General features: G+C 47.4%; 1 protein-coding gene across 1 annotated transcript in view; it reads right to left on the bottom strand.

The window, feature by feature from the left end:
- Positions 1–10,436, bottom strand: part of LOC146178884 (agrin-like) — a 169,236-nt gene that overhangs the window by 12,460 nt on the left and 146,340 nt on the right. Inside the window, exons 12-17 of the mRNA XM_084578619.1 lie at positions 8,972–9,357; positions 6,779–7,141; positions 5,590–5,853; positions 4,130–4,248; positions 3,047–3,064; positions 1,856–1,967 (exon numbers count right to left, since the gene is read on the bottom strand). Of these exons, the coding sequence (XP_084434745.1) occupies positions 1,856–1,967; positions 3,047–3,064; positions 4,130–4,248; positions 5,590–5,853; positions 6,779–7,141; positions 8,972–9,357 (1,262 nt within the window). The remainder of the gene's footprint in view (positions 1–1,855; positions 1,968–3,046; positions 3,065–4,129; positions 4,249–5,589; positions 5,854–6,778; positions 7,142–8,971; positions 9,358–10,436) is intronic.

Raw genomic sequence — 10,436 nt, forward strand, 5'->3', positions numbered from 1 at the left:
TTGCATACATTGCATCGAAAGCTAAGTGCGTTCTTCTGTATCTCAAACGTAACTTTTCCCTAGCTCCAGCACCTCTAAAAAAAAAAACAACTCTACCTAACAAATTTCAGGCTTATCCTCAAATATGCATGCTCATTATGGGACCCAGGATATGCCACTCTAATAAAACTCCTTGAAAGCGTACCAAATCGTTCTGTCCGATTTATTCTTAACCGTTATAATCGTACTGCTAGCGTTACTAATATAAAAAAATGCACTTAACCTTCCCCTTCTTTCTTCCCGTAGACAACTATCACGTCTTTCCCTCTTTCACAAAATCTATTATCATAACCAGATACTTAAGTCACGGTTCATTACACCAGCAGCTTATATCTCCCCCTGAGTGCATCATCGTTTCAAAGTTCATGTACCTTCGCAGCGCACAGTCGCCTACTCATATTCATTCGTGCCAAGGACTTGTCACGAGTGGAACCACCTGCCTGCGTCTTTAGTTACTATCACCCACACAGATCATTTTCGCAAAGTACTAGCAAATATTTTAGAAACTGAGTTTATTCCTATATTAAAACTGTTTTGTTAGTTTTTGTTCCTTACTTCCTTTTCCTTCCCGTACTGTGAGTTATCCGTTTTTGTTTAGCTATTTTGTTGAGTTGCCATTGTACTCATTTGTGTCTATTTTGCCGATTCAGTTATGTTCTTCACCTTGTTTGTATTTCATATAAATAATGATGGTGTAAAATCTCCTCCACTCTATAACGCTTCTTGTAAGCCCTGAGGGTACAAATAAATCACCAAAAATGTGATCCCTCAGGTTAACTTGAATTCGGAGTTCTACTTCAGTATTAATATGTTAGACTTGGATATAGGCCGCACAGCCAAAGCTCAAAACATCTGCACAGGAAAATGCGAGGACTGGCAATCAGATATTCATCCAGTCACAACAAAGTTCATGCTTTTTGTGGTCTAAGATGCTGAAAAACAGGATCGTTACTGATCACTCATTGAGCGAATAGTGGAGCTTGGGGGCGCGCGATTAGAGGTACTGTGACACCGTTTGTCTTGAAAGCACACGCATGGCTAAACCCACTGCAGCGTAGGGAAAGAAGGAACACTCGCGTAGCTTCAGTTGTCTGTGCATTTCTCGTGTGCACCAAACAACGGAGTCGCCGCTGTCTGCGCTCTCAGCAAGCAAGAGAACAACAACATAGAGGAGAACAGCAGAGTATTAAGCGAACATATCAAAATAACGGCTTGAGGGGCTAGTTGGTGCTGCATCGTATTCAGAAATGTGGCGCAACAAACGCAAACACAAGATACACAACACACACGCACACTACCAACTGTAATAAGAATCTGAAAACACTTCCTCTTCACCACTCTTCCTCTTCTACACTTAGCTACATCTCATCCTCCTCTTCTTCTCATCTTCCTCTTCTTTGCCAAGGGGATAGTGGCACTTTCTTCCTCGCAGACCATAAACATCGTCCAAACATGGCAGTCACCAATCTCATCTTCCTCTTCTTCTCTTCTTCCTCTTCTTTGCCAAGGAGATGGTGGCACTTTCTTCCTCGCATACCATAAACATCGTCCAAACATGGCAGTCACAAATTCTACACTGTCTTGTTACTCCACACCTCTGCGAGGAAGAAAGTGCCACAATCCTCTTGGCAAAGAAGAGGAAGATGAGAAGAAGAGGAAGATGAGATGTACCTGAGTGTAGAAGAGGAGGAGTGGTGAAGAGGAAGTGTTTTCAGATTCTTACTACAGTTGGCAGTGTGCGCGTGTGTTGTGTATCTTCTCTTGTGTTTGTGTTCGTTGCGCCACATTTCTGAATACGAAGCGAACATATACTTACGCTCGATTCTCCGTGTACCGTAGGGCCGTTATCGAGCTGCAGGGAGCCTTCTCTCCGAGTCCGTGTGACGCGCACAACGTGCCACTCGTTCAGCGTCACTTCGTTCGGAGAACTGTGGGAAGAGACGACACCAGATGCGAGGTACAGACCCAGGGCAACTCGATCCTGGCTTTCGCCATTTCCTTCTTGCGAGTTTCGCATGCGTTTATTGTTTGAAAAGATAAGATTTTTGAACCAACATTTGTGCACTGCTTACGCTGTATAGCAGCAGCAGCAGCCCCAGCACACACACAGACAGTCTGAGCAATGCTGCCGAGGAGCCAAACGGCGTTAATACATGAACTGGGATCATTCAAGCCATACTACATCTAAACAGGCTGAGCGACAGAAGACACTTCGAAGCGGACCGGTCGAAAGTAGCGACTACACATATATGTAGCGGTACATTTCAGCATGCGTTTATTACCACTTAAAAAAAAAACAATTATTTAAAATTAATTCTGAACCAAATTTAGCCGGCCGTTTTTTCTTTATTATAAGAATGCATATCAGTTTCTTTTTGCAATGGCGACTGCACCTTTCTTCAAGGTATGCAGATTTATGAATGCTGGTTATAAGAGAAACGATACAAGTCTGATTATGCTCGTCATTTGCTGGAATCATTCTCATTGTGTAGTGGCGAATGCTTGTTTGGTTTCTACATTTCACTCGCTTGACCAGTTTGCTGTCTCGGAAGTACAACGGCCAGTACATTGGAGCTTGCTCTCAGGAGCGCAAAATCGGCTGTTTTGCAGTTACGTATGGTCATTGAGCCTGGATATAAACAGCAGTAGCCTTTTGTACACTTAAATATGACACGCGCATTTGACTTGAACGACAAGAATAATAGACTGCATGTTTTATCAGTGTTATAGCTCATAGCGCATATTGGTGCTCGAAAACGCCATGTACCCGTGTGGGACTTTCCTCACCAAGATAGTCCGACCGAAACGTTAACAGGGTTAAGATTAATTTTGTGTTTGCACTGATGATCAGGTTGACGGTGAAGGTGATTGATAACATAGAAATTAGCAGCAGAACATTCGCTGTTTACGTGCTTTCGCCATGGTAGTAAAGATTACTTTTAAGAAAAATCTGCACGGTTTTCGATTTTATGCAATACAAATAAACCTGAGGCAAATGCATACTTACACAAGCAGCACAGATCCACTGATGCATGAAAAAAGAGTTGAAGACAATTTTAATGCAAGTATCCTGTTGCTGTAGCATGTTGTTACTATTATTAATGACATATTTCATAGAAAAAACTTTGGTACTTTATCATTACCACTTAGACAAATAAAACGAGCACACTGATACACCTGATCACAAGTGTGTTATTACATGTGTTTAATCAAGACAACCTTACTGTAGCATAAATTCGCTTAGCGATGGGTTCGAAGTTTACTTGTAAATGTGCTTATAGTGGACCGAATCCTTTTTACCATTCGCGCTAAGTAAGTGAAGGCTCTTGGAAAGCTAGGTCCCAATGATTAATATGTAATTAAAAAAAAAACGGACTTGTTTATGCACATTAAATAAAAAATGAATACTGGTGAATGAAAGCCACCATCTATTTCACATTCGACGGGCACCTCAGCCATGCAGGGAGGGAGGAGGAGAGGGGGGAGTAAGAAAGTTGGGGGTGAAAAAAGAAGAAGGGCAAGAGAGTGCAATAGAATGCTCAATATTAAACCTGACTGCCTGAGCTTTTTAGTGAGCCCTGACCTCAGATTGCAGCCGTGCATCTTTAGCACGTATTAGTTTCTTGTATGTGCACCATAGATGACATGCAAGTTCTCCCTGGCATGCAATTTTTCACGTCTCTTCTCTGCTGCAGCATTTATGAAACGGATTACAGTGACAAACTGCACAGTAACTCGCACCTCAGGCCTAGAGAGCAAGTAAGCGCTGCAGCTGGTTACGACAAAAGGAGCTTTCGGTGCGGAACAAACTGCTTGCTTCTTTTCGCCTTTTCTTTGAGCATATTAGAGATCCAGACAAAAATGCATAAAGCATCTGTAATGAAGCAGTGAAACCCAGAAAAATTGCAGAATGCTGGACAACAGAGCTTCCCTGGTATAGCCGCGCGGCAGTGGGAGAGCAGCCGCAACTATGCACCTTAAAATTTGTAAATATACAAGCAAAGTCAAGAGGACAAAACGTTGTAGGGTATTCGAGCTGATTACGTGTGGCCTACGCCAGCAGCACGCGACGACAGTGCGCGATACTCACGAAACATTGGCGGCGCCGGAGCCCAAGTCGTAGCGGAACTGGACGCGTCCGGCTTCGAGTCGCAGAGCAAGAAAGTCTCCCCTGCCGGAGGCGCCTCCCCCGTTGTAGAGAAGAAGGCCCTGCGCATACGTACATGAGCGAAAGGAAATTTATGTAGTTACGGTCCATGATGGAAACTGTGCTTTATATATGCGTTGACTCAAGTCACAATAAAAACCTCAAAGCCCTGCTACATATTTTTTTTTTTTTGCGCAGCAGGAAGATGGAGTATTCGCGTTTTCTCCATGTAACGAGTAGCGCGAAGGAGCCAGGGACGCAGTAACATGGCTATAGACCTAATGCGGCTCCTAAATGTCTCCGAATTTCAGCCTTCGACATAGGCAGCGAGAGTGTACGCAACAGCATAACGATGCCGCGAATGCGGACGCTGTATCATGACTGCGCTATAGCTTTGCGAATAATGTTGGGTTTGACTGACGCCTTCGCACTTTCACGGCATATCAGGCTGCTGCGCGGAGTGCAAGAACCGACGCGTACTTACTCTGGCAAGCAACTGCTCGCATATGCAAGTCTAGAGGAGGCCGTTCCTTTAGCAAATTAGTTTTACCCTCCCCAAGTCAGAGTGTTGAGCGTCTGCTTTTGCGTTCAGTGCGATATCCCCCCGACAGCCTTATCCTGGGCAACTTAGCCGTTATGAATTGGTGTGGCTTGCTGTGCACTCGTTCTCAGCATTACAGGTCGAACTTCAGGAAGCTGCGCATGGACTGTCACGCCTCTTGCGCTCAACGATGAAGACCGCATGGATTCATTTAGACCTCACGACGATCCTAATCTTCCCCGGCATAAGAGCGACTTTAGCGTCTTCGCCTCCATCGAAAGACGGCTGCTATGGATGGAATTACATTATATACACGCGTACTCACCATTAATTAATCGTTTGTGAGTGTACTTTCAGGGTAGACATACGTACTCAGGGATCATCCTTTCTCCAAGGACGATGCAAGAGTGGAACAGGTTGCCTCTTTATAAAATATCCTCAAGCGGCCTTTCCCTATCAACACAACCTAGAAATTTGAGAATCTGTCTTTTCAAATGATTCTGGACTCTGTGACCTAATTTTGTTTTGCGTGTTGCTCCAGCTATTGTGTTAAGTCGACGACGGGTAACAGACTGCAAGATGTCATACGTGCTCCGTTGTTTAAGCCCCCACCCATACAATAAGGAGTGTAATGACGCTGTAAGTATCTGAATCGAGATCAAGTCAAAGCTTCAATTCTCCGCAAATAAAGCTGCTAGCAGGAACTTATCAATTACAATGCAGAAATCAATTCGTCAACAGAAATGAAAACAAAAAGTAGGGCCTTGCTCATTGCTAGTGCAAGAAACTAATAAACGAAATGTAATAAGGAGTGAAGGTACGTAAAGAATGAATAAGCGATATCTAAATAGCAAATGTGTACCTGGGGCGACCTGGTCAGGAACCACAGCTCGAGGGAGAATGCCTGTCCCACGTTGTGCAGGCGTGGAAGCTCGAGGTACCCGTCGCCGGAGAAGTCGGGCACGGTGGCTCGACCCTCGCACAGGCGTCCGCTGCGTCCCGCCGGGCACCGACACGAGAAGGCGCCTCCTCCGGCGGCGCCCCCACCCCGAACAAGGCATGAGGCCCCCGAGCCGCACGGGTCCGGGTCGCAGGCACGGCGACGGGCACGCTCGCACTGCGTCCCCTACACACCGGTACGCGCAGTCGAGGCAAGCTTATTAGTGTGGTTACCAGCCTTTCAATGTAACCACCGCATTCATAGTACTCGTGTCACATTTTCTACAACATTTCGTGTTTACAGCAGAGTGCGCAAATTTGTTACTGCAACTGTTCCTTCATTTCAGCACTCATGAATGCCGTTATCTTCCAAAAGAAATTTCTGCAGACATCAGTACTAATGCTTTAATAAAACATTTTGTTTGACGACACTTCGCCTTGCCAGATCGTAAATATACTTCCCTAAGAAGAACAGAAACGGCGCATAAAAAAACCTTTAATCAGCGTTCCTGCTTTTCTTTTAACCTTTGTAATATTCGCATTAACAAAGTTCACAACCTCACCGGCCAGACATCCATTCTTGAGAGGTCTATAATAATATTAACCTCTGGTTTGTATAGATATCCGATTCTTTGTATCCATGCACTTTCTCGAATGCATGATGCCAGATACTAAGTACGGTTCCATAATCATCACTACCATCATCATCGTCATCATAATCATCATACCTTTGCTTCGTTTGTAGGGGGGGAAATTAAAGACCCATTCTTTATCCTCACAGGAAACGTTGTCCTGAGCCAGCTGTGGTTATCAACGCAAACGTCTTTATCTCTCCCCCCCCCCCCCCCCCCCGAAATTCTTACTTTAATTAGCTGCAAAGTTCGTCCTCTTTCGGAATCCGTTCAGTTCCACTGATGGCCCACCGGTCACATTGCCTTCGCATTGCATGCCCAGCCCAAGTATATTGATGCTTAATTTCGATTACGGTATACCATTATTTCGTCTTTGTTTCCCGACATGTGCTGTCTCTCTGCTGCCATGTCCACGCTCGGAAGAAACCAATTTCTTCCGTCGAGTGAATGGGCCTTAATTATTCACCCAAGGACTCTCACCTGAAAGCCGGGCGCACAAAGGCAGCTGTAGTTGCCCGGTCCGTGGTCGAGGCAGGTGGCCCCGTTGAGGCAGGGTCCGCACGGGGGACCGCACTCCCTGAGGCGCACTGCGCGCAGCACGTCGCGCGAGGCACCAGGCCCCGAGAGACGGACATCTCTCTTCCCGAGGCGCAGCCGACGCAGGCAGCCGCGGAAGCCGCGCTCGACGCCGCCCACGTTGTCCAGCACACCGGCGGGGGGACCCAGACCTCGGGGGCCCGGCAGCCAGCCCACGAACAGGTTCTCGGCCAGGTCCAGAGACTGAAGCAGGCCACCCGACCGGCCGCGGATGTCCGCCTCGCCATCAAGCGTCAGGAAGCCGTCCTGCGCAAGCACCGACAAAGGAATACCGGTTGGCAATCTCCTTCTGTGCCACCCTATGTCGATCCCAAAGTAGGAGCTCGAACGGGCGTGATTACAGTAAAGAAGTGCTGCAAGCTCAATGCATAAACGATAAAAAACAATACATGCACGGATCGGTGGTATGACACCTAATTTCCCTGCTAACTACTGGCCTTCCCCAAATGACGAAGATATTGTGTAAGGGACAATACTACCTTCACTGTGACTATAATAATACTGAAGTTTTAAAATGTTCAGAGCGAGAACCAGCTAGGCTCCAAATCAGAAGAGCAGCGTAGCAGGCTGGACTAAAAAATGAGCGCCCTTTCATAAAATCCTGCCTTTCATAAAATGAGGAACCGCACACTTGAAGTACGGCAGTCATCAACGAAGAAACCAGATCGAATGATTTGCGTTGCAACATAGTGCTGCTTGAGGTGTTTTCAGCCTGATAGATAACAATCTAAATTAGCCAAAGGGATAAATTAGCAGGTTGAAAAGCCAACTAAACGTATATTTGGGAGAAAATAGAGTGAGAAGGTTTATTGAGAGAAAGAAGGGAGAATGGTCCGGAGACTTATCACATGCCTGCTGCTGTGCTGTGGGGAAGGGGACGTGAAAGAGCTAGGGTTATAAATAGCGACGATGTGAGAAAGCTGCGTGAGAAACGCTGGGGCCCCATGCTCTGTCTCAGAACGTGTCAGCGGTGAAATGGACAGTGCGAGCACGAGGCGAAGGTTCTTGGACTTGTGTGGTCGGCTCATGAGGGCATCAGAAGGCTCCCCCTCATGATCACATCTTTGGGCACATTTAAATATGGGCACAGAGAACTAGAAGGGATAGGCGGAAATGAATAAGGTAGTTTAAGGAAGATTAAGGGCTAAAACGGGGGGGGGGGGGGGTGACGTTAATAAAAAGAAAACGAATTCGTAAACTTTTCTTTCCTGATGATTGGCTGACAATCGAACCCATGCAAGTGGTACCAAGCTACCATTGCTCTACGTACAGAGTGTCTAGGCATGCACTCATTTGAGAATTACCCGCACCTTCTGCATGTCCGAATTAGCACGGAGCCGTTACAGGTGCAAGTACATGTCACGTAAAAACTGACATAGAATCCCTCCGGCCTCGGCGCCAGCGCGCGGTAATTTGATCTAATGGAGCGTGAAAAAAATGAAACTAAGATGAAGAGTGGGATAAGTACAAGTGCGAAGGGTCCATTCGTTGAATGTTCTTCCGTTTGAAGCGCAGTACTAGAACGAACCAGCTTAGCTGAGAATTCCGCTCGGCTAGTGCCGCGTATCGGCGATCGAAGGACGCTTAATCGATCGAAACGCAGAAATGGCCTTCCGGCGGAGATCAGTCTCCGAGAAAGCAGAAAAGAAACTAGCCGTACTTATATTTATGATTGTCCCACAGTTAAAGAAACGTTACTGAGAAAATTGGATCCGGAAATAGGTTTTAGTTGTCATGTATTTCAACTGACGACATCATGACCAAAGAGCCTTCCATGATAATATATTGCAAGCTGTTTGAAAGCTGGCGAGTGTGTACAGCCCAGCCTAAGGAATTCGCGAAAAAACTGCCAAGACGTCACTGCCGTTTTGTTGTGAGAACAACCAGTGATGGTGTATACTTGTGTATCATTTTGGTTTTGTATATTTTAGCTCGTAAAACGACCATTTTTATTCCAAATAACCTATTTGCCTCTGCAACGAGGTAATCCGTGGATATCTGACAATTTCAGTGCCTCTTTGAATGATGTTTACGCTTCGTCGGTTCGCCTTCCGCCTTTCATAGCAGTGTCCTTACCTTTAGGTATCTTTTGGCGACCACCCGGTGGAAACGCCCCATGGTGAGTGGTTTGGGAGCGCGCAGCAGCACCGGTCCGGAGCCGAGGTTGTAGCGAAACTCGAGGTGTCCGTCGCGCAGTGCCAGCGACACGAAGTCGCCCGCTCCGGAGGCCGTCTGGCCGTTGTACAGGAGGAGTCCGTCGGGCGCGTCGGCCTTGAGCTCCAGCTCCAGCGAGAGGCCCGTGTAGGCCTGCAGCCGATGCAGCTCCAAGTAGGAGCGGCCCGAAAACTGCGGCACGCGTAGGGGCTGCTGGGGCCAGTCCGGCGGAGGGGCCCGCTCCTCGTCGCCCCGGATGTCCTCCTCTTCGTCGTCCAGGCCGGAGGGAGGCCGGCCTTCCTGGGGCTCTGCGGAGGGAGGGAGAGAGAGAGATTACACACTGCTGCAGGCTGCTGTCATAGGCCCAAACGCGCAATGCGTGGGCTAGAAATCCATGTAGTAAATAACTTTCCACTGGCGCCAAACAGTGCAAAATCAGATCTAAACCATAGCTTCAGTAAGCCGAGGCCAGCCAGCTGAGGCCCATCCGGTGAAACGAGTCTCCGCGGACAGCTTCGATGGGCTCCAGCAACGGAAGCCTCTTCACTTTCGGACAACGTACAAACTTAGTGTTCCCAGCGTGAGGTAGGCTTAGCTCCCATTCCTTGCAAAATCAGGCGAACATTTCGTTGAAGTAGCGCCGAATTCGTCACCGAGACGGACGTTAAAAGCGCCATCTCGTTGTAGAGAGTAGACGTTAGCACAGTCGAGAGTGAACATCGTTGAAAGGCAAGGTCTCGCCACGGCCAAACACAAACATTTGGCCACGGCGTCGCTCGGTCGACGATGTACAGTGTCAAGGGTTTCTATCAAGGGCTTCTATCTTCCGCGTTAAAAGGCGCCTGAAATGTTATTCGTGCGGCAATATTTTAACGCAAGAAAGAAAGAAGAACACACGCTGCGAAATTCACTCATATATGTCATATGCGCGTGCGTCGCATCGACTGCCAACAGAACAGAGCGTAGACTTTTGGGCCATATGCGCACCGGCTCGCCCACATAAAGACTATGAAGACAATATTTTACGCATGAATTGCTCGAGCGGAAATGCAGCATGTAGGCACCCAGGGAGCGACCCACCCACAAAACTTAGTTTAGCATCACCCTCAGTTTTTCCCTGAATTCTGGTGCGAAGGCCACCAGCAGCGCTAACAAGTGAAGCTGAAAGAATTGTGTTTAAAACACCCGAATGCTCTGTCCAGAGCGTAATTAGCACAGGAAGAACTCCGAACGCAGCACGCTGATAGGAATCCAACGCCGGTATGGGTACAGAAGCTTTGTTTCCCGGCACCTCAGACAACCTAGCCATCGCTACGACGCTTTCTTCTCGGATGTGTCACTGCCAGCGCGTGATGGTGCCCCATCGCGTGCATGTCGTTCCTAAGTG

Source organism: Amblyomma maculatum, chromosome 9 (assembly GCF_055883805.1).
Source record: "Amblyomma maculatum isolate TAMU_Amacu chromosome 9, ASM5588380v1, whole genome shotgun sequence".
Lineage (NCBI taxonomy): Eukaryota > Metazoa > Arthropoda > Arachnida > Ixodida > Ixodidae > Amblyomma > Amblyomma maculatum.